We start from the raw sequence: 23293 nt of genomic DNA on the forward strand, positions 1-23293 counted from the left end.
CCAGGACGAGCGCCGCGGGCAGCGGAGGGGGGTGGAGAGCTGACACGGGGGTGGGGGACCCTGGAGCCTCACTCTGCTGCCCCCCCCCTTGTGTTCCCCGTGGCTGCTGGGAAGGAGGTGAAGGAAGGCCTCCCAGACGGCCTGTCACAGCCAACTGCCCTGCTCTGTCCCTGTCCTGCCCGCCGAGCAGTGGCAGCGTGGCCACACTGAGCTCCCGGCCTGCGCCTCCTTCCTTTCGGTCTCTCACAGCCGCTGACTCGAGAAGGATCTGACGGACACGCGGGTAAGCGAAGGTCTGCTCTAAGATCCCCCCGAACTCTCTCCCACGGCAACTCGGCCCAGACTGGTTCTGGGCGTGCGTGGGGAGCGCGAGCGGAACACAAGACCTCGCGGCCAGTGCTGTGGGTGCATCCTGTCCTTTATTGCCCATCTGGGGACAGCCAGGGAGCTTCCGCGGGAGGCCTGGTGGCAGCGTGTGCGCGAAGGGGCTCGGGGACCGCGCGGGGCCGTGCAGGCACGGACGGGTGCCCCCTCGGCTGGCTCACCCGCCCGCAGCCACCTCCCTCTGCCCCGCGTGCGTGTGTCGCGTGTCGTCCCCAAGCTCGCCTGGGTGAGGCCGGGAGTGAGCTCGTGACAGGCAAGCAGGTGGGGGGGGGGGGCTTCCTGGAAGGCGCCAGACTCCACCTGAGACGGGGCGGGACCAGACAGGGGCCACAGGACAGCGAAACTACTTCTACACCCTCCGCGGCCCCGCTACCCCGGGGGTCCCCACAGGGCTCCCGCCCCGGAGGGCCACGTCCGTCCGGGCACCGCCGCCCTGCGCCTCAGTCCCGTGGGCCGCGGGACGGGAGCCCCGTGCGTGGCGGGGCCTCTGCCTCGGGATTTCGTTTGGGCGCCCGTCCTCCGGGGAAGGGTCTCCCCTGCCCGGCCCTCATTCGCTGCCGGGCCTGGGCTCCGGGGCCCGGCTGGCGGCTCCGTCCCCCTCCAGCAGGATCAGCTCGGTTCTCGCCGCGGAGGCCACCATCGCCCCGGAGCCCGCGGCCTCCGCCGACCCCCCCTCTTCCTGCTCCTCGGGGGAGAAGCCTTCTCGGGCGTCAAAGAAGGTGCCTGCCTCTTCCTGGAGGCGCTGCTCGGCCGGACCCGCCTCCGCCTCCGCGCTCTTGCATTTCTTGCTGGGAGACGAGGAGAAGCCCAACCTGGGCAATCGGAACCAGCCCGCTCTCTCCTGCGGGTGCGGCGGCCGCGCCTCGGGCTGCGTCTGGACCGGAGCGGGTCTCGGGGCTTCGGCCTGGGGGTCAGTGCTGGCCTCGGCGACAGAGGAAGAAAACCCGATGCTGGGGAGCCAAAACCGGAACAGGCCGGAGGACCTTTTACCTTCTGCTTTCGCTCTGGGGGCCCCGTCCTCCTCTGCCGGGGCAGCCGCCGCCTCCCGGCCCTCTTCTGGCGGGAACTCGAGAATTTCCGCGGGCTCCTCGTCAGAACAGCTGTCTGCAGGCCCATGGCCAGAGTGGAGGTCAGAAGAGCAGGCTGGCATTCCCGGCACGTCTCCATCGGGAGAGAGAATTTCAAAGGGCTCTCCGGTGTCAGGCTGCGGGTCTCCAGAAACAGGTCCTGCTCCTGGGTCTGGCTCGTGAAGGCGCCCTCTTGGCCCAGGGTCCGCAGTCACCGCGTGTGCCTGCGACCGAGCGGTGGGCTCAGGGACCCTCCCCTTGAGTAAGGAGAACCCGTAGGAAGGCGTTTGGGCCTCTGACGCAGGGACCTCTGACTCCCGCACGATCCGGGCAGGAAGAGCCTGGGGCTCCGAGAGCTCCGTGTACATGGCTGTCACCGTGCTTTGTACGGTGACCTGCCTGCTCTCGGCCTCCGCGCTCTGAATGTGCACCCTGACCTTACAGATGGAGGCGGCTTCTGAGGAGACGGCCTCGGGCGCCTTCAGGACGCCGGCGTCCCGGGCGCCGGGGCTTTGCCCGAGCAGGGCAGTGTCAGGATGGCTCTGTGGGGACGGCAGCTCTCTGACACGGGGCACGAAAACATCAGCCTCCGCGCTGGGGGCTGGGAAGCTGAACCTCGGAACCTTTAACTTGGGGAACTGGACAGTGAGCACAGAGTCCTCCCAGACTTGACCCACGTTGACCACGGAAACCTGGGACGGCACGTCGGTACTGGAGGCCCTCAGTCTGAGAGGGCCTTCGGGCTGGGGAGGCGGCTCCTCAGGGCCCCCGGCCGGGTCCTGCGCTGCTGCTGTCCCAGCAAGGGGGCGCTGGACTGCTTCTCCTGGAGGCCCGTGGGGCTCTGCGAGTGTCCCGCACACCCGGAGGGGCAGGGAGCCTGCGCCTGGCCGGACCCTGACCTCGGGAGTGGACATGCCGGCAGCAGGGGCCTGAAGGTCTAGATTCCTCTGCGGAACGTCTGTGTCAGAAGCCTCGATGCCAGTGGCTCCCACGTCGCCACCGGCCTCCAGGGGCCGCGGGCACTTAGTCGTCTCCTCCTCGGACTCAGGAACAGGGACACCCTGACTCCGGACTGTGGTCGGTGCCTGTCCCTCCCCTGGCGCACTGGTGGCAGGCGCGGGCCCCTGAGCCCCCAGCGCTGCAGACGCAGGCCTCTCCTTGGAGGGGCGCCTGAAGCTGGGCAGACGCAGCGCGGGCATTCTAAACCAGCTCTCCCTGGGGCCGGCCGGGGTGACTCCCGCTGGCGCCTCCCGCGCTGGGCTCCCCTCCGTGGAGGAGGCGGCATCTGGGGTTGTCCGGGACGGCTGCAGGGGGACCTCTGTTGAGGGGGCCATCACCTCCCCACAAAGCTGGCTTTGCGAGCCGTCCCCGAGACCGTGCTCTCTGCTGCTGTCTCCGAGGGACGGGCCACGGGTGGACAGGCTCGCCTCCGGCGGGGCCTCGGCGGGTCTGAGCGCCTCTTCGACGAAGCCGGCACCGGGAGCGTGGGCCTGTGTGGGGTGGAGGGTCACGTCCGCTCCTTCTGGGGGCCCAGCTGCTGCACCTGCACCCCCGCCCCCGCCACTTCCGCCGGTCCCTCCTGTGGAAGCCGTCATTGTGGGAGGTGAGACCTTCAGTAGGGCGAGGGCGGGTGCTCTGACCACCCCCTTCTCTCCCTCCTGCCCAAGACTCACATCCTCACCTGCTGCTGCTGGTGGCAAGGAAACCCCCGGTGGCGGGGCGGCTCCAGGGGCTGCTTTGGACTCCTCCCCCTTTTGGGGGGACCGGCAGAAAGAGGGAAGCTTGACTCTTGGTGCTCTCACAGGACCGCCCCTCCCCTCAGGCTCCGCGTCTCCGGCCGGGGCTTCCCCTCCAGCCACTGCTGATGTCCCCGCGGTGCCCACATGTCCCTCTGCCACCGTGGACACAGAGACACCTGCAGACGGCAACTGACTGCCTGGCAAGGGGAACCCCGTGGCTTCCCTGGCCGAGGAGTGTGGTCCCCACTCAGGGAGGGGAGGGGACAGGGCGGGGACACCCTCTGCAGCTCCGGGCTCCGCCATGCCACCTGCTGATTGGGGGGATGACAGTTGGAACTTTGGTCGATGAAATTTAGGAAAAGTCACGCGGCCATAAGATTCAGGAAATACGGTGTGCACTGGGCCACTGTGGCCATCAGGCCGGGACAGGAGAATATTCTCGCTGGATGGGGAGTCCACGGCACCGGCCACGCTGGGCAACTGAGACTCCGCCTGGGACCCAGACAGGCCTACACAGGGCAGCTCGGGGGAGGCGGGGTCACGGGGGATGGTCACCTGGTACTTTGTAAGTGTGACGTCCTCACCCGGAATGAGGCTAGAGGAATCCCCACGGGGACCACTGAGCCAGCCGGGCCGGGACTCCGGCAGGGAAGTTTCAGAAGTACTGGACAGCCCCGGGGACCCGCCATGCGCAGACTCGCTCGGAGGCGAACGCATGGCAACTTCTCCGCCAAAAGCTAAGAACACTTTAGGGGTTTTCCCAGGTGGAGAAAAGACTTTGGGGAGTTTAAAATGGGATTTTTTGCTTTTGCTTCGACCTCCATCTTTCCCAATTGAGAGACCTACGTCACCTTTGACTGTGACGGCATCCTCATCACGAGTGCGTACGACGGGATGCATGGGGCCAGAAGAAGGACTGAGGTCAACATCTTTGGCAATTCCCTCAACAGGTGGAGAGACCAGAGAGGACTTACTACTGGGGTGACCAGAAGAAGAAATGTTGATTTTAGGAAACTTCAACTTGCTTCCTTTAGAAAACAGTTCCAGGTTCCGAGAGGACATATCCACATCTGACTTAGTCCTTGGAGACCGGGCGTCGACGTCCACGCTGGGAAGGGTCACATCCATGTCGGGGGCGCTCAACTCCCCTCCGGCGGACTTCACATCCAACTTAGGGCCCTTGATGTCCACCTGGGGCGCCTTAAAGTCCACCTTGGGCATCTTCACGCTGGGCATGTGCACCTTGGGCACGTGCCCTTTGAGTCCGGCCCCTGACGAGGGTTCCTGGGGCTCCCCCTCGGGCATATCGATCCCCGGGAGCTTGTCGGCTACGATGGCAGTCTTGAGTTCTAGGTCAGCAGATGGTAGCTCGACGGTCACATCACTGGACTTGACCTCAGCTTCCATGGAGGGCAGGGACACTTCCGCCTGGATCTTGGGCAGGGACACGTCCACCGCAGCCTCCAAAGACTTGCTTGGCGCCGAGGCACCGAAGGACGGCATCTTGAACTTGGGCATTTTGAACTTGCTGTCTCTAGCGGTCACCTCCTTGTCTCCCAGGGTAACGTCACCCTCCAACTTGGCGGTGGGTGCCTGGATATCCATCTCCACACTGGCCAGGGTCACATCCACATCAGGGGCGCTCACCTCCCCTTTGAGTCCTTTGATATCCACTTTGGGCCCTGTGATGTCCACCTGGGGGGCTTTGATGTCCACTTTGGGCATCTTGATGCTGGGCATGTGCACCTTGGGCAGGTGCCCTTTGAACCCGGCTCCTGCTAAGGGCTCCTGGAGCTCTCCCTCAGGCACCTGAACATCAGGGAGCTTCTGGCCCACCAAAGAAGTCTTGAGTTCTAGGTCAGCAGATGGCAGCTCAACGGTCACATCACTGGTCTTGACCTCAGCTTCCATGGAAGGCAGGGACACTTCCGCCTGGATCTTGGGCACAGAAACGTCCACCGCGGCCACCAAGGACTTGCTTGGCACTGAGACACCGAAGGAAGGCATCTTGAACTTGGGCATTTTGAACTTGCTGTCTCTAGCGGCCACCTCCTTGTCTCCCAGGGTAACGTCACCCTCCAGCTTGGCAGTGGGTCCCTGGACGTCCATCTGCACACTGGGCAGGGTCACTTCCACGTCAGGGGCGCTCACCTCCCCTGTGGGGCCCTTCAGGTCCACCTTGGGTCCTTTGATGTCCAATTTGGGCGCATAGATGTCCACCTGGGGCGCCATAAAGTCCACTTTGGGCATCTTCATGCTGGGCATGTGCACCTTGGGCAGGTGCCCTTTGACTCCGGCTCCTGCCGAAGGTTCCTGGAGCTCCCCTTCAGGGATTTGGCCTTCTGGAAGCTTCATGCCCCCCATGGCAGTCTTGACCTCTAGGTCGGCAGATGGCAGCTCAACGGTCACATCACTGGACTTGACCTCAGCTTCCATGGAGGGCAGGGACACTTCCGCCTGGATCTTGGGCAGGGACACGTCCACCGCGGCCTCCAAGGACTTGCTTGGCGCCGAGGCACCGAAGGATGGCATCTTGAACTTGGGCATTTTGAACTTGCTGTCTCTAGCGGTCACCTCCTTGTCTCCCAGGGTAACGTCAACCTCCAACTTGGCGGTGGGTGCCTGGATATCCATCTCCACACTGGGCATGGTCACATCCACGTCAGGGGCGCTCACCGCCCCTTTGGGTCCTTTGATATCCACCTTGGTCCCCGTGATGTCCACCTGGGGGGCTTTGATGTCCACTTTGGGCATCTTGATGCTGGGCATGTGCACCTTGGGCAGGTGCCCTTTGAACCCGGCTCCTGCTGAGGGCTCCTGGAGCTCTCCCTCAGGCACCTGAACATCAGGGAGCTTCTGGCCCACCGTGGAAGTCTTGAGTTCTAGGTCAGCAGATGGCAGCTCAACGGTCACATCACTGGTCTTGACCTCAGCTTCCATGGAAGGCAGGGACACTTCCGCCTGGATCTTGGGCACAGAAACGTCCACCGCGGCCTCCAAGGACTTGCTTGGCGCTGAGGCACCGAAGGAAGGCATCTTGAACTTGGGCATTTTGAACTTGCTGTCTCTAGCGGACACCTCCTTGTCTCCCAGGGTAACGTCACCCTCCAACTTGGCCGTGGGTGCCTGGACGTCCACCTCTGTGCTGGGCAGGGTCACATCCACGTCGGGCGCACTCATCTCCCCTTTTGGGCCCTTCTGGTCCACCTTGAGCCCCTTGATGTCCACCTGGGGGGCCTTCATGTCGAACTTGGGCCCCTTGATGTCCACTTGGGGTGCCTTAAAGTCCACTTTGGGCATCTTAATGCTGGGCATGTGCACCTTGGGAAGGTGCCCTTTGACTCCGGCTCCTGCCGAGGGTTCCTGGAGCTCCCCTTCAGGGATTTGGCCTTCTGGAAGCTTCATGCCCCCCATGGCAGTCTTGACCTCTAGGTCGGCAGATGGCAGCTCAACGGTCACATCACTGGACTTGACCTCAGCTTCCATGGAGGGCAGGGACACTTCCGCCTGGATCTTGGGCAGGGACACGTCCACCGCGGCCTCCAAGGACTTGCTTGGCGCCGAGGCACCGAAGGATGGCATCTTGAACTTGGGCATTTTGAACTTGCTGTCTCTAGCGGTCACCTCCTTGTCTCCCAGGGTAACGTCACCCTCCAACTTGGCGGTGGGTGCCTGGACATCCATCTCCACACTGGGCAGGGTCACATCCACATCAGGGGCGCTCACCTCCCCTTTGAGTCCTTTGATGTCCACTTTGGGCCCTGTGATGTCCACCTGGGGGGCTTTGATGTCCACTTTGGGCATCTTGATGCTGGGCATGTGCACCTTGGGCAGGTGCCCTTTGAACCCGGCTCCTGCTGAGGGCTCCTGGAGCTCTCCCTCGGGCACCTGAACATCAGGGAGCTTCTGGCCCACCGTGGAAGTCTTAAGTTCTAGGTCAGCAGATGGCAGCTCAACGGTCACATCACTGGTCTTGACCTCAGCTTCCATGGAAGGCAGGGACACTTCCGCCTGGATCTTGGGCACAGAAACGTCCACCGCGGCCACCAAGGACTTGCTTGGCACTGAGACACCGAAGGAAGGCATCTTGAACTTGGGCATTTTGAACTTGCTGTCTCTAGCAGTCACCTCCTTGTCTCCCAGGGTAACGTCACCCTCCAGCTTGGCAGTGGGTCCCTGAACGTCCATCTGCACACTGGGCAGGGTCACTTCCACGTCAGGGGTGCTCACCTCCCCTTTGGGGCCCTTCAGGTCCACCTTGGGTCCTTTGATGTCCAACTTGGGCGCCTTGATGTCCACCTGGGGTGCCTTAAAGTCCACTTTGGGCATCTTCATGCTGGGCATGTGCACCTTGGGCAGGTGCCCTTTGACTCCGGCTCCTGCCGAAGGTTCCTGGAGCTCCCCTTCAGGGATTTGGCCTTCTGGAAGCTTCATGCCCCCCATGGCAGTCTTGACCTCTAGGTCGGCAGATGGCAGCTCAACGGTCACATCACTGGACTTGACCTCAGCTTCCATGGAGGGCAGGGACACTTCCGCCTGGATCTTGGGCAGGGACACGTCCACCGCGGCCTCCAAGGACTTGCTTGGCGCCGAGGCACCGAAGGATGGCATCTTGAACTTGGGCATTTTGAACTTGCTGTCTCTAGAGGTCACCTCCTTGTCTCCCAGGTTAACGTCACCCTCCAACTTGGCGGTGGGTGCCTGGACATCCATCTCCACACTGGGCAGGGTCACATCCACATCAGGGGCACTCACCTCCCCTTTGAGTCCTTTGATGTCCACTTTGGGCCCTGTGATGTCCACCTGGGGGGCTTTGATGTCCACTTTGGGCATCTTGATGCTGGGCATGTGCACCTTGGGCAGGTGCCCTTTGAACCCGGCTCCTGCTGAGGGCTCCTGGAGCTCTCCCTCAGGCACCTGAACATCAGGGAGCTTCTGGCCCACCGTGGAAGTCTTGAGTTCTAGGTCAGCAGATGGCAGCTCAACGGTCACATCACTGGTCTTGACCTCAGCTTCCATGGAAGGCAGGGACACTTCCGCCTGGATCTTGGGCACAGAAACGTCCACCGCGGCCTCCAAGGACTTGCTTGGCGCTGAGGCACCGAAGGAAGGCATCTTGAACTTGGGCATTTTGAACTTGCTGTCTCTAGCGGACACCTCCTTGTCTCCCAGGGTAACGTCACCCTCCAACTTGGCCGTGGGTGCCTGGACGTCCACCTCTGTGCTGGGCAGGGTCACATCCACGTCGGGCGCACTCATCTCCCCTTTTGGGCCCTTCTGGTCCACCTTGAGCCCCTTGATGTCCACCTGGGGGGCCTTCATGTCGAACTTGGGCCCCTTGATGTCCACTTGGGGTGCCTTAAAGTCCACTTTGGGCATCTTAATGCTGGGCATGTGCACCTTGGGAAGGTGCCCTTTGACTCCGGCTCCTGCCGAGGGTTCCTGGAGCTCCCCTTCAGGGATTTGGCCTTCTGGAAGCTTCATGCCCCCCATGGCAGTCTTGACCTCTAGGTCGGCAGATGGCAGCTCAACGGTCACATCACTGGACTTGACCTCAGCTTCCATGGAGGGCAGGGACACTTCCGCCTGGATCTTGGGCAGGGACACGTCCACCGCGGCCTCCAAGGACTTGCTTGGCGCCGAGGCACCGAAGGATGGCATCTTGAACTTGGGCATTTTGAACTTGCTGTCTCTAGCGGTCACCTCCTTGTCTCCCAGGGTAACGTCACCCTCCAACTTGGCGGTGGGTGCCTGGACATCCATCTCCACACTGGGCAGGGTCACATCCACATCAGGGGCGCTCACCTCCCCTTTGAGTCCTTTGATGTCCACTTTGGGCCCTGTGATGTCCACCTGGGGGGCTTTGATGTCCACTTTGGGCATCTTGATGCTGGGCATGTGCACCTTGGGCAGGTGCCCTTTGAACCCGGCTCCTGCTGAGGGCTCCTGGAGCTCTCCCTCGGGCACCTGAACATCAGGGAGCTTCTGGCCCACCGTGGAAGTCTTAAGTTCTAGGTCAGCAGATGGCAGCTCAACGGTCACATCACTGGTCTTGACCTCAGCTTCCATGGAAGGCAGGGACACTTCCGCCTGGATCTTGGGCACAGAAACGTCCACCGCGGCCACCAAGGACTTGCTTGGCACTGAGACACCGAAGGAAGGCATCTTGAACTTGGGCATTTTGAACTTGCTGTCTCTAGCAGTCACCTCCTTGTCTCCCAGGGTAACGTCACCCTCCAGCTTGGCAGTGGGTCCCTGAACGTCCATCTGCACACTGGGCAGGGTCACTTCCACGTCAGGGGTGCTCACCTCCCCTTTGGGGCCCTTCAGGTCCACCTTGGGTCCTTTGATGTCCAACTTGGGCGCCTTGATGTCCACCTGGGGTGCCTTAAAGTCCACTTTGGGCATCTTCATGCTGGGCATGTGCACCTTGGGCAGGTGCCCTTTGACTCCGGCTCCTGCCGAAGGTTCCTGGAGCTCCCCTTCAGGGATTTGGCCTTCTGGAAGCTTCATGCCCCCCATGGCAGTCTTGACCTCTAGGTCGGCAGATGGCAGCTCAACGGTCACATCACTGGACTTGACCTCAGCTTCCATGGAGGGCAGGGACACTTCCGCCTGGATCTTGGGCAGGGACACGTCCACCGCGGCCTCCAAGGACTTGCTTGGCGCCGAGGCACCGAAGGATGGCATCTTGAACTTGGGCATTTTGAACTTGCTGTCTCTAGAGGTCACCTCCTTGTCTCCCAGGTTAACGTCACCCTCCAACTTGGCGGTGGGTGCCTGGACATCCATCTCCACACTGGGCAGGGTCACATCCACATCAGGGGCACTCACCTCCCCTTTGAGTCCTTTGATGTCCACTTTGGGACCTGTGATGTCCACCTGGGGGGCTTTGATGTCCACTTTGGGCATCTTGATGCTGGGCATGTGCACCTTGGGCAGGTGCCCTTTGAACCCGGCTCCTGCTGAGGGCTCCTGGAGCTCTCCCTCAGGCACCTGAACATCAGGGAGCTTCTGGCCCACCGTGGAAGTCTTCAGTTCTAGGTCAGCAGATGGCAGCTCAACGGTCACATCACTGGTCTTGACCTCAGCTTCCATGGAAGGCAGGGACACGTCCGCCTGGATCTTGGGCACGGAAACGTCCACCGCGGCCTCCAAGGACTTGCTTGGCGCCGAGGCACCGAAGGAAGGCATCTTGAACTTGGGCATTTTGAACTTGCTGTCTCTAGCAGTCACCTCCTTGTCTCCCAGGGTAACGTCACCCTCCAGCTTGGCAGTGGGTCCCTGAACGTCCATCTGCACACTGGGCAGGGTCACTTCCACGTCAGGGGTGCTCACCTCCCCTTTGGGGCCCTTCAGGTCCACCTTGGGTCCTTTGATGTCCAACTTGGGCGCCTTGATGTCCACCTGGGGTGCCTTAAAGTCCACTTTGGGCATCTTGATGCTGGGCATGTGCACCTTGGGCAGGTGCCCTTTGAACCCGGCTCCTGCTGAGGGCTCCTGGAGCTCTCCCTCAGGCACCTGAACATCAGGGAGCTTCTGGCCCACCGTGGAAGTCTTGAGTTCTAGGTCAGCAGATGGCAGCTCAACGGTCACATCACTGGTCTTGACCTCAGCTTCCGTGGAAGGCAGGGACACTTCCGCCTGGATCGTGGGCACAGAAACGGCCTCCAAGGACTTGCTTGGTGCTGAGGCACCGAAGGATGGTATCTTGAACTTGGGCATTTTGAACTTGCTGTCTCTAGTGGCCACCTCCTTGTCTCCCAGGGTAACGTCACCCTCCAACTTGGCCGTGGGTTCCTGGACGTCCACCTCTGTGCTGGGCAGGGTCACATCCACGTCGGGCACACTCACCTCCCCTTTTGGGCCCTTCTGGTCCACCTTGAGCCCCTTGATGTCCACCTGGGGGGCCTTCATGTCGAACTTGGGCCCCTTGATGTCCACTTGGGGTGCCTTAAAGTCCACTTTGGGCATCTTAATGCTGGGCATGTGCACCTTGGGCAGGTGCCCTTTGACTCCGGCTCCTGCCGAGGGTTTCTGGAGCTCCCCTTCAGGGATTTGGCCTTCTGGAAGCTTCATGCCCCCCATGGCAGTCTTGACCTCTAGGTCGGCAGATGGCAGCTCAACGGTCACATCACTGGACTTGACCTCAGCTTCCATGGAGGGCAGAGACACTTCCGCCTGGATCTTGGGCAGGGACACGTCCACCGCGGCCTCCAAGGACTTGCTTGGCGCCGAGGCACCGAAGGATGGCATCTTGAACTTGGGCATTTTGAACTTGCTGTCTCTAGCGGTCACCTCCTTGTCTCCCAGGGTAACGTCACCCTCCAACTTGGTGGTGGGTGCCTGGACATCCATCTCCACACTGGGCATGGTCACATCCACGTCAGGGGCGCTCACCGCCCCTTTGGGTCCTTTGATATCCACCTTGGTCCCCGTGATGTCCACCTGGGGGGCTTTGATGTCCACTTTGGGCATCTTGATGCTGGGCATGTGCACCTTGGGCAGGTGCCCTTTGAACCCGGCTCCTACTGAGGGCTCCTGGAGCTCTCCCTCGGGCACCTGAACATCAGGGAGCTTCTGGCCCACCGTGGAAGTCTTGAGTTCTAGGTCAGCAGATGGCAGCTCAACGGTCACATCACTGGTCTTGACCTCAGCTTCCATGGAAGGCAGGGACACTTCCGCCTGGATCTTGGGCACAGAAACGTCCACCGCGGCCTCCAAGGACTTGCTTGGTGCTGAGGCACCGAAGGAAGGCATCTTGAACTTGGGCATTTTGAACTTGCTGTCTCTAGCGGACACCTCCTTGTCTCCCAGGGTAACGTCACCCTCCAACTTGGCCGTGGGTGCCTGAACGTCCACCTGTGCACTGGGCAGGGTCACATCCACGTCGGGCGCACTCACCTCCCCTTTTGGGCCCTTCTGGTCCACCTTGAGCCCCTTGATGTCCACCTGGGGGGCCTTCATGTCGAACGTGGGCCCCTTGATGTCCACTTGGGGTGCCTTAAAGTCCACTTTGGGCATCTTGATGCTGGGCATCTGCACCTTGGGCAGGTGCCCTTTGAACCCGGCTCCTGCTGAGGGCTCCTGGAGCTCTCCCTCAGGCACCTGAACATTAGGGAGCTTCTGGCCCACCGTGGAAGTCTTCAGTTCTAGGTCAGCAGATGGCAGCTCAACGGTCACATCACTGGTCTTGACCTCAGCTTCCATGGAAGGCAGGGACACGTCCGCCTGGATCTTGGGCACGGAAACGTCCACCGCGGCCTCCAAGGACTTGCTTGGCGCCGAGGCACCGAAGGAAGGCATCTTGAACTTGGGCATTTTGAACTTGCTGTCTCTAGCAGTCACCTCCTTGTCTCCCAGGGTAACGTCACCCTCCAGCTTGGCAGTGGGTCCCTGAACGTCCATCTGCACACTGGGCAGGGTCACTTCCTCGTCAGGGGTGCTCACCTCCCCTTTGGGGCCCTTCAGGTCCACCTTGGGTCCTTTGATGTCCAACTTGGGCGCCTTGATGTCCACCTGGGGTGCCTTAAAGTCCACTTTGGGCATCTTCATGCTGGGCATGTGCACCTTGGGCAGGTGCCCTTTGACTCCGGCTCCTGCCGAAGGTTCCTGGAGCTCCCCTTCAGGGATTTGGCCTTCTGGAAGCTTCATGCCCCCCATGGCAGTCTTGACCTCTAGGTCGGCAGATGGCAGCTCAACGGTCACATCACTGGACTTGACCTCAGCTTCCATGGAGGGCAGGGACACTTCCGCCTGGATCTTGGGCAGGGACACGTCCACCGCGGCCTCCAAGGACTTGCTTGGCGCCGAGGCACCGAAGGATGGCATCTTGAACTTGGGCATTTTGAACTTGCTGTCTCTAGCGGTCACCTCCTTGTCTCCCAGGGTAACGTCAACCTCCAACTTGGCGGTGGGTGCCTGGATATCCATCTCCACACTGGGCATGGTCACATCCACGTCAGGGGCGCTCACCGCCCCTTTGGGTCCTTTGATATCCACCTTGGTCCCCGTGATGTCCACCTGGGGGGCTTTGATGTCCACTTTGGGCATCTTGATGCTGGGCATGTGCACCTTGGGCAGGTGCCCTTTGAACCCGGCTCCTGCTGAGGGCTCCTGGAGCTCTCCCTCAGGCACCTGAACATCAGGGAGCTTCTGGCCCACCGTGGAAGTCTTGAGTTCTAGGTCAGCAGATGGCAGCTCAACGGTCACATCACTGGTCTTGACCTCAGCTTCCATGGAAGGCAGGGACACTTCCGCCTGGATCGTGGGCACAGAAACGTCCACCGCGGCCTCCAAGGACTTGCTTGGTGCTGAGGCACCGAAGGATGGTATCTTGAACTTGGGCATTTTGAACTTGCTGTCTCTAGTGGCCACCTCCTTGTCTCCCAGGGTAACGTCACCCTCCAACTTGGCCGTGGGTTCCTGGACGTCCACCTCTGTGCTGGGCAGGGTCACATCCACATCGGGCACACTCACCTCCCCTTTTGGGCCCTTCTGGTCCACCTTGAGCCCCTTGATGTCCACCTGGGGGGCCTTCATGTCGAACTTGGGCCCCTTGATGTCCACTTGGGGTGCCTTAAAGTCCACTTTGGGCATCTTAATGCTGGGCATGTGCACCTTGGGCAGGTGCCCTTTGACTCCGGCTCCTGCCGAGGGTTTCTGGAGCTCCCCTTCAGGGATTTGGCCTTCTGGAAGCTTCATGCCCCCCATGGCAGTCTTGACCTCCAGGTCGGCAGATGGCAGCTCAACGGTCACATCACTGGACTTGACCTCAGCTTCCATGGAGGGCAAGGACACTTCCGCCTGGATCTTGGGCAGGGACACGTCCACCGCGGCCTCCAAGGACTTGCTTGGCGCCGAGGCACCGAAGGATGGCATCTTGAACTTGGGCATTTTGAACTTGCTGTCTCTAGCGGTCACCTCCTTGTCTCCCAGGGTAACGTCACCCTCCAACTTGGTGGTGGGTGCCTGGACATCCATCTCCACACTGGGCATGGTCACATCCACGTCAGGGGCGCTCACCGCCCCTTTGGGTCCTTTGATATCCACCTTGGTCCCCGTGATGTCCACCTGGGGGGCTTTGATGTCCACTTTGGGCATCTTGATGCTGGGCATGTGCACCTTGGGCAGGTGCCCTTTGAACCCGGCTCCTGCTGAGGGCTCCTGGAGCTCTCCCTCAGGCACCTGAACATCAGGGAGCTTCTGGCCCACCGTGGAAGTCTTGAGTTCTAGGTCAGCAGATGGCAGCTCAACGGTCACATCACTGGTCTTGACCTCAGCTTCCATGGAAGGCAGGGACACGTCCGCCTGGATCGTGGGCACAGAAACGTCCACCGCGGCCTCCAAGGACTTGCTTGGTGCTGAGGCACCGAAGGAAGGCATCTTGAACTTGGGCATTTTGAACTTGCTGTCTCTAGCAGTCACCTCCTTGTCTCCCAGGGTAACGTCACCCTCCAGCTTGGCAGTGGGTCCCTGAACGTCCATCTGCACACTGGGCAGGGTCACTTCCACGTCAGGGGTGCTCACCTCCCCTTTGGGGCCCTTCAGGTCCACCTTGGGTCCTTTGATGTCCAACTTGGGCGCCTTGATGTCCACCTGGGGTGCCTTAAAGTCCACTTTGGGCATCTTGATGCTGGGCATGTGCACCTTGGGCAGGTGCCCTTTGAACCCGGCTCCTGCTGAGGGCTCCTGGAGCTCTCCCTCAGGCACCTGAACATCAGGGAGCTTCTGGCCCACCGTGGAAGTCTTGAGTTCTAGGTCAGCAGATGGCAGCTCAACGGTCACATCACTGGTCTTGACCTCAGCTTCCGTGGAAGGCAGGGACACTTCCGCCTGGATCGTGGGCACAGAAACGGCCTCCAAGGACTTGCTTGGTGCTGAGGCACCGAAGGATGGTATCTTGAACTTGGGCATTTTGAACTTGCTGTCTCTAGTGGCCACCTCCTTGTCTCCCAGGGTAACGTCACCCTCCAACTTGGCCGTGGGTTCCTGGACGTCCACCTCTGTGCTGGGCAGGGTCACATCCACGTCGGGCACACTCACCTCCCCTTTTGGGCCCTTCTGGTCCACCTTGAGCCCCTTGATGTCCACCTGGGGGGCCTTCATGTCGAACTTGGGCCCCTTGATGTCCACTTGGGGTGCCTTAAAGTCCACTTTGGGCATCTTAATGCTGGGCATGTGCACCTTGGGCAGGTGCCCTTTGACTCCGGCTCCTGCCGAGGGTTTCTGGAGCTCCCCTTCAGGGATTTGGCCTTCTGGAAGCTTCATGCCCCCCATGGCAGTCTTGACCTCTAGGTCGGCAGATGGCAGCTCAACGGTCACATCACTGGACTTGACCTCAGCTTCCATGGAGGGCAGAGACACTTCCGCCTGGATCTTGGGCAGGGACACGTCCACCGCGGCCTCCAAGGACTTGCTTGGCGCCGAGGCACCGAAGGATGGCATCTTGAACTTGGACATTTTGAACTTGCTGTCTCTAGCGGTCACCTCCTTGTCTCCCAGGGTAACGTCACCCTCCAACTTGGTGGTGGGTGCCTGGACATCCATCTCCACACTGGGCATGGTCACATCCACGTCAGGGGCGCTCACCGCCCCTTTGGGTCCTTTGATATCCACCTTGGTCCCCGTGATGTCCACCTGGGGGGCTTTGATGTCCACTTTGGGCATCTTGATGCTGGGCATGTGCACCTTGGGCAGGTGCCCTTTGAACCCGGCTCCTACTGAGGGCTCCTGGAGCTCTCCCTCGGGCACCTGAACATCAGGGAGCTTCTGGCCCACCGTGGAAGTCTTGAGTTCTAGGTCAGCAGATGGCAGCTCAACGGTCACATCACTGGTCTTGACCTCAGCTTCCATGGAAGGCAGGGACACTTCCGCCTGGATCTTGGGCACAGAAACGTCCACCGCGGCCTCCAAGGACTTGCTTGGTGCTGAGGCACCGAAGGAAGGCATCTTGAACTTGGGCATTTTGAACTTGCTGTCTCTAGCGGACACCTCCTTGTCTCCCAGGGTAACGTCACCCTCCAACTTGGCCGTGGGTGCCTGAACGTCCACCTGTGCACTGGGCAGGGTCACATCCACGTCGGGCGCACTCACCTCCCCTTTTGGGCCCTTCTGGTCCACCTTGAGCCCCTTGATGTCCACCTGGGGGGCCTTCATGTCGAACGTGGGCCCCTTGATGTCCACTTGGGGTGCCTTAAAGTCCACTTTGGGCATCTTGATGCTGGGCATCTGCACCTTGGGCAGGTGCCCTTTGAACCCGGCTCCTGCTGAGGGCTCCTGGAGCTCTCCCTCAGGCACCTGAACATTAGGGAGCTTCTGGCCCACCGTGGAAGTCTTCAGTTCTAGGTCAGCAGATGGCAGCTCAACGGTCACATCACTGGTCTTGACCTCAGCTTCCATGGAAGGCAGGGACACGTCCGCCTGGATCTTGGGCACGGAAACGTCCACCGCGGCCTCCAAGGACTTGCTTGGCACCGAGGCACCGAAGGAAGGCATCTTGAACTTGGGCATTTTGAACTTGCTGTCTCTAGCAGTCACCTCCTTGTCTCCCAGGGTAACGTCACCCTCCAGCTTGGCAGTGGGTCCCTGAACGTCCATCTGCACACTGGGCAGGGTCACTTCCTCGTCAGGGGTGCTCACCTCCCCTTTGGGGCCCTTCAGGTCCACCTTGGGTCCTTTGATGTCCAACTTGGGCGCCTTGATGTCCACCTGGGGTGCCTTAAAGTCCACTTTGGGCATCTTCATGCTGGGCATGTGCACCTTGGGCAGGTGCCCTTTGACTCCGGCTCCTGCCGAAGGTTCCTGGAGCTCCCCTTCAGGGATTTGGCCTTCTGGAAGCTTCATGCCCCCCATGGCAGTCTTGACCTCTAGGTCGGCAGATGGCAGCTCAACGGTCACATCACTGGACTTGACCTCAGCTTCCATGGAGGGCAGGGACACTTCCGCCTGGATCTTGGGCAGGGACACGTCCACCGCGGCCTCCAAGGACTTGCTTGGCGCCGAGGCACCGAAGGATGGCATCTTGAACTTGGGCATTTTGAACTTGCTGTCTCTAGCGGTCACCTCCTTGTCTCCCAGGGTAACGTCAACCTCCAACTTGGCGGTGGGTGCCTGGATATCCATCTCCACACTGGGCATGGTCACATCCACGTCAGGGGCGCTCACCGCCCCTTTGGGTCCTTTGATATCCACCTTGGTCCCCGTGATGTCCACCTGGGGGGCTTTGATGTCCACTTTGGGCATCTTGATGCTGGGCATGTGCACCTTGGGCAGGTGCCCTTTGAACCCGGCTCCTGCTGAGGGCTCCTGGAGCTCTCCCTCAGGCACCTGAACATCAGGGAGCTTCTGGCCCACCGTGGAAGTCTTCAGTTCTAGGTCAGCAGATGGCAGCTCAACGGTCACATCACTGGTCTTGACCTCAGCTTCCATGGAAGGCAGGGACACTTCCGCCTGGATCGTGGGCACAGAAACGTCCACCGCGGCCTCCAAGGACTTGCTTGGTGCTGAGGCACCGAAGGATGGTATCTTGAACTTGGGCATTTTGAACTTGCTGTCTCTAGTGGCCACCTCCTTGTCTCCCAGGGTAACGTCACCCTCCAACTTGGCCGTGGGTTCCTGGACGTCCACCTCTGTGCTGGGCAGGGTCACATCCACATCGGGCACACTCACCTCCCCTTTTGGGCCCTTCTGGTCCACCTTGAGCCCCTTGATGTCCACCTGGGGGGCCTTCATGTCGAACTTGGGCCCCTTGATGTCCACTTGGGGTGCCTTAAAGTCCACTTTGGGCATCTTAATGCTGGGCATGTGCACCTTGGGCAGGTGCCCTTTGACTCCGGCTCCTGCCGAGGGTTTCTGGAGCTCCCCTTCAGGGATTTGGCCTTCTGGAAGCTTCATGCCCCCCATGGCAGTCTTGACCTCCAGGTCGGCAGATGGCAGCTCAACGGTCACATCACTGGACTTGACCTCAGCTTCCATGGAGGGCAAGGACACTTCCGCCTGGATCTTGGGCAGGGACACGTCCACCGCGGCCTCCAAGGACTTGCTTGGCGCCGAGGCACCGAAGGATGGCATCTTGAACTTGGGCATTTTGAACTTGCTGTCTCTAGCGGTCACCTCCTTGTCTCCCAGGGTAACGTCACCCTCCAACTTGGTGGTGGGTGCCTGGACATCCATCTCCACACTGGGCATGGTCACATCCACGTCAGGGGCGCTCACCGCCCCTTTGGGTCCTTTGATATCCACCTTGGTCCCCGTGATGTCCACCTGGGGGGCTTTGATGTCCACTTTGGGCATCTTGATGCTGGGCATGTGCACCTTGGGCAGGTGCCCTTTGAACCCGGCTCCTGCTGAGGGCTCCTGGAGCTCTCCCTCAGGCACCTGAACATCAGGGAGCTTCTGGCCCACCGTGGAAGTCTTGAGTTCTAGGTCAGCAGATGGCAGCTCAACGGTCACATCACTGGTCTTGACCTCAGCTTCCATGGAAGGCAGGGACACGTCCGCCTGGATCGTGGGCACAGAAACGTCCACCGCGGCCTCCAAGGACTTGCTTGGTGCTGAGGCACCGAAGGAAGGCATCTTGAACTTGGGCATTTTGAACTTGCTGTCTCTAGTGGCCACCTCCTTGTCTCCCAGGGTAACGTCACCCTCCAACTTGGCCATGGGTGCCTGGACGTCCACCTCTGCGCTGGGCAGGGTCACATCCACGTCGGGCGCACTCATCTCCCCTTTTGGGCCCTTCTGGTCCACCTTGAGCCCCTTGATGTCTACCTGGGGGGCCTTCATGTCGAACTTGGGCCCCTTGATGTCCACTTGGGGTGCCTTAAAGTCCACTTTGGGCATCATAATGCTGGGCATGTGCACCTTGGGAAGGTGCCCTTTGACTCCGGCTCCTGCCGAGGGTTCCTGGAGCTCCCCTTCAGGGATTTGGCCTTCTGGAAGCTTCATGCCCCCCATGGCAGTCTTGACCTCTAGGTTGGCAGATGGCAGCTCAACGGTCACATCACTGGACTTGACCTCAGCTTCCATGGAGGGCAGGGACACTTCCGCCTGGATCTTGGGCAGGGACACGTCCACCGCGGCCTCCAAGGACTTGCTTGGCGCCGAGGCACCGAAGGATGGCATCTTGAACTTGGGCATTTTGAACTTGCTGTCTCTAGCGGTCACCTCCTTGTCTCCCAGGGTAACGTCACCCTCCAACTTGGCGGTGGGTGCCTGGACATCCATCTCCACACTGGCCAGGGTCACCTCCACATCAGGGGCGCTCACCTCCCCTTTGAGTCCTTTGATATCCACCTTGGGCCCTGTGATGTCCACCTGGGGGGCTTTGATGTCCACTTTGGGCATCTTGATGCTGGGCATGTGCACCTTGGGCAGGTGCCCTTTGAACCCGGCTCCTGCTGAGGGCTCCTGGAGCTCTCCCTCGGGCACCTGAACATCAGGGAGCTTCTGGCCCACCGTGGAAGTCTTGAGTTCTAGGTCAGCAGATGGCAGCTCAACGGTCACATCACTGGTCTTGACCTCAGCTTCCATGGAAGGCAGGGACACGTCCGCCTGGATCTTGGGCACGGAAACGTCCACCGCGGCCTCCAAGGACTTGCTTGGAGCCGAGGCACCGAAGGATGGCATCTTGAACTTGGGCATTTTGAACTTGCTGTCTCTAGCGGTCACCTCCTTGTCTCCCAGGGTAACGTCACCCTCCAACTTGGTGGTGGGTGCCTGGACATCCATCTCCACACTGGGCAGGGTCACATCCACATCAGGGGCGCTCACCTTCCCTTTGGGTCCTTTGATGTCCACCTTGGACCCCTTGATCTCCCCCTGGGGGGCTTTGATGTCCACTTTGGGCATCTTGATTCTGGGCATGTGCACCTTGGGCAGGTGCCCTTTGAACCCGGCTCCTGCTGAGGGCTCCTGGAGCTCTCCCTTGGACACCTGAACATCAGGGAGCTTCTGGCCCACCGAAGAAGTCTTGAGTTCTAGGTCAGCAGATGGCAGCTCAACGGTCACATCACTGGTCTTGACCTCAGCTTCCATGGAACGCAGGGACACTTCCGCCTGGATCTTGGGTACAGAAACGTCCACTGTGGCCTCCAAGGACTTGCTTGGCGCCGAGGCACTGAAGGAAGGCATCTTCAACTTGGGCATTTTGAATTTGCTGTCTCTAGCGGCCACTTCCTTGTCTCCTAGGTTAACATCACCCTCCAACTTGGCGGTGGGTCCCTGGACGTCCATATGCACACTGGGGAGGGTCACTTCCACGTCAGGGGTGCTCGCCTCCCCTTTGGGGCCCCTCAGGTCCACCTTGGGCCCTTTGATGTCCACCTGGGGGGCCTTCATGTCGAACTTGGGCCCCTTGATGTCCACTTGGGGTGCCTTAAAGTCCACTTTGGGCATCTTCATGCTGGGCATGTGCGCCTTGGGCAGGTGCCCTTTGAACCCGGCTCCTGCTGAGGGCTCCTGGAGCTCTCCCTCGGGCACCTGAACATCAGGGAGCTTCTGGCCCACCGAAGAAGTCTTGAGTTCTAGGTCAGCCGATGGCAGCTCAACGGTCACATCACTGGTCTTGACCTCAGCTTCCATGGAGGGCAGGGACGCTTCCGCCTGGATCTTGGGCAAGGACACGTCCACCTCGGCCTCCAAGGACTTTCTTGGCACCGAGGCACCGAAGGATGGCATCTTGAACTTGGGCATTTTGAACTTGCTGTCTCTAGCGGTCACGTCCTTGTCTCCCAGGGTAGCGTCACGCTCCAACTTGGCCATGGGTGCCTGGACGTCCACCTCTGTGCTGGGCAGGGTCACATCCACGTCGGGCGCACTCACCTCCCCTTTTGGGCCCTTCAGGTCCACCTTGGACCCTTTGATGTCCACCTGGGGGGCCTTCATGTCGAACTTGGGCCCCTTGATGTCCACTTGGGGTGCCTTAAAGTCCACTTTGGCCATCTTCATGCTGGGCATTTGCACCTTGGGCAGGTGCCCTTTGAACCCGGTCCCTGCTGAGGGCTCCTGGAGCTCTCCCTCAGGCACCTGAACATCAGGGAGCTTCTGGCCCACTGTAGAAGTCTTGAGTTCTAGGTCAGCAGATGGCAGAACAATGGTCACATCACTGGTCTTCACCTCCGCTTCCATGGATGGCAGGGACACTCCCGCCTGGATCTTGGGCATGGAAACGTCCACCTCGGCCTCCAAGGACTTGCTTGGCGCCGAGGCACCGAAGGAAGACATCTTGAACTTGGGCATTATGAATTTGGTGTCTCTAGCGGCCACCTCCTTGTCTCCCAGGGTAACGTCACCCTCCAACTTGGCGGTGGGTGCCTGGACGTCCACATCTGCACTCGGTCGCGTCACATCCACGTCTGGCATGCTCACCTCCCCTTTGGAGCCCTTCAGGTCCACCTTGGGCCCCTTGATGCCCACCTTGGGCCCCTTAGTGTCCACCTGGGGTGTCTTAAAGTCCACTTTGGGCATCTTCATGCTGGGCATTTGCACCTTGGGCAGGTGCCCTTTGACTCCAACGCCTGCCGAGGGTTCCTGGAGCTCCCCTTCAGGTATTGTGCCTTCTGGAACCTTCTCCCCCACCGTGGATGTCTTGAGTTCCAGGTCAGCAGATGGCAGCTCAATGGTCACATCATTGCTCTTGACCTCAGCTTCCATGGAAGGCAGGGACACTTCCGCCTGGGTCTTGGGCAGGGACACGTCCACCGTGGCCTCCAAGGACTTGCTTGGCACGGAGGCACCAAAAGATGGCATCTTGAACCTGGGCATTTTGAACTTGCTGTCTCTGGCGGCCACCTCCCTTTCTCCCAGAGTAAAATCGGCTTGAGTTGTCTGAACACCCTCTCTTCCTCCCTCTGTGGCTCCTGAGTCTAGCTCAGGTGTGTCTAATTTTGTTTTTTCGCGTTCTGACTGTTTGACTCTGGCACCTGTCTGTTCGGTCAGAGTGGTGAGCGTGCCCTCCATTTCTCTGTCCTGTTCCTGACCTGATTTTATGTCCTTTCCTGGAGACCACCCGAATGAGGGTGTTTTGAATTTGAACCTAGTTTTCCTTTCCTGTCTGCCCTGTGCGTGTGTGTCCCCGTCTTCGGCGTGTGCCTCTCCGTGCCCTGCCTCAGCTCCCTCTGCTCCTCCTTCCTCCCGTTCTGTCAGGGGCCCTGCAGGCTTTCCGGCCACCTGTGGCCTCGGTCTGTGGTCAGGCTGCTCTTTCATGCCCGTGGCCTCTGCTGTAGGACCTCCGTGTCTGGGTCCCTGCAGTCGTGCTGCTGTGCCCGCTTCTCTGTCTGGCATTGTTTCTTTGCAGAATTCAAAGCTGGGCGTTTTGACATCGGGTATTTGGATTTGGAACTCCAGCTGGCGGCCCTGTGTGTCCACTTTGCCTCGCAGAGCCGATGTGGCAATCCCAGTTTCTGTGCCCTGGACTGCTTCTCTGTGGCCGTCTCCACCTGGCTTTGGACCTGAGTCCATCCCGGGTTTCCCGTCTGACACAGAGTCGACCTGGTCCTTCACTTCCTTTGTCTTTCTTCGGCGCCTGGGTGCCACGCTGGCCCCGTCCCCCAAGGCTCCCTCGCTGGGGCGGCCTGGCTCCGCGGGTTGCTGGGCAGTGAGAGCTGATGTCCCCTCTGGTCCCTCCACCGTCCTGTCTGTGCTGGCCTTGGCGCCCTCTTGGCTGTCATCCCAGGATGCTGCCTCCTCTAGGACCCCGGACTGGACCTCTGTGCTCGGCCTCGCCCCCGGTGTTGGACCCTTCCCTGAGCCCACTCTGAATCGCAGGTTCAGGAACCTTCTCCTCCGCTGGCCGTCCGGTCCTGCCTTCTGCTCCTGCTCCTCTGTTGGGAGCTGGGCCTCTGTGTCTGTGCTCGTGGGGGACATGTCAGGTGGGTGTCCTCGCTCACAGGCCTCTGAAGAGCTGTGTGACCTCCGCGGCCCTGACCTGGGCTTGGTCTTTATTGACTGGAATTTGGGCCAGGAGAGCCTCTCGTTTTGGGACGGCCTGCCCCTGCCCTCCCTGGGCTTGGAGATCAGTCTCTCCTTGTCTCCACTTCCTTCCACAGTCTTCGTGGGTGTCTCTGTGCACCCATCGGCGACATCTTTGTCCTGAAATACAAGGAC

The 23293-nt window shown here is 60.5% G+C and overlaps 1 protein-coding gene across 4 annotated transcripts in view; it reads right to left on the minus strand.

The window, feature by feature from the left end:
* Positions 1-400: 400 nt before the first annotated feature.
* AHNAK2 (AHNAK nucleoprotein 2) overlaps positions 401-23293 on the minus strand; it is a 32004-nt gene continuing 9111 nt past the window's right edge. Inside the window, exons 5-6 of one of the 4 annotated variants that reach the window (XM_047863675.1) lie at positions 15050-23278; positions 401-14533 (exon numbers count right to left, since the gene is read on the minus strand). In XM_047863675.1, the coding sequence (XP_047719631.1) occupies positions 932-14533; positions 15050-23278 (21831 nt within the window). In that variant the 3' untranslated portion in view covers positions 401-931. Of the gene's footprint in view, positions 23279-23293 lie in introns of all 4 variants that reach the window. The other 3 variants (XM_047863677.1, XM_047863676.1, XM_047863674.1) reach the window with 3 other exon arrangements.

Source organism: Prionailurus viverrinus, chromosome B3 (assembly GCF_022837055.1).
Source record: "Prionailurus viverrinus isolate Anna chromosome B3, UM_Priviv_1.0, whole genome shotgun sequence".
NCBI classification, from domain to species: domain Eukaryota; kingdom Metazoa; phylum Chordata; class Mammalia; order Carnivora; family Felidae; genus Prionailurus; species Prionailurus viverrinus.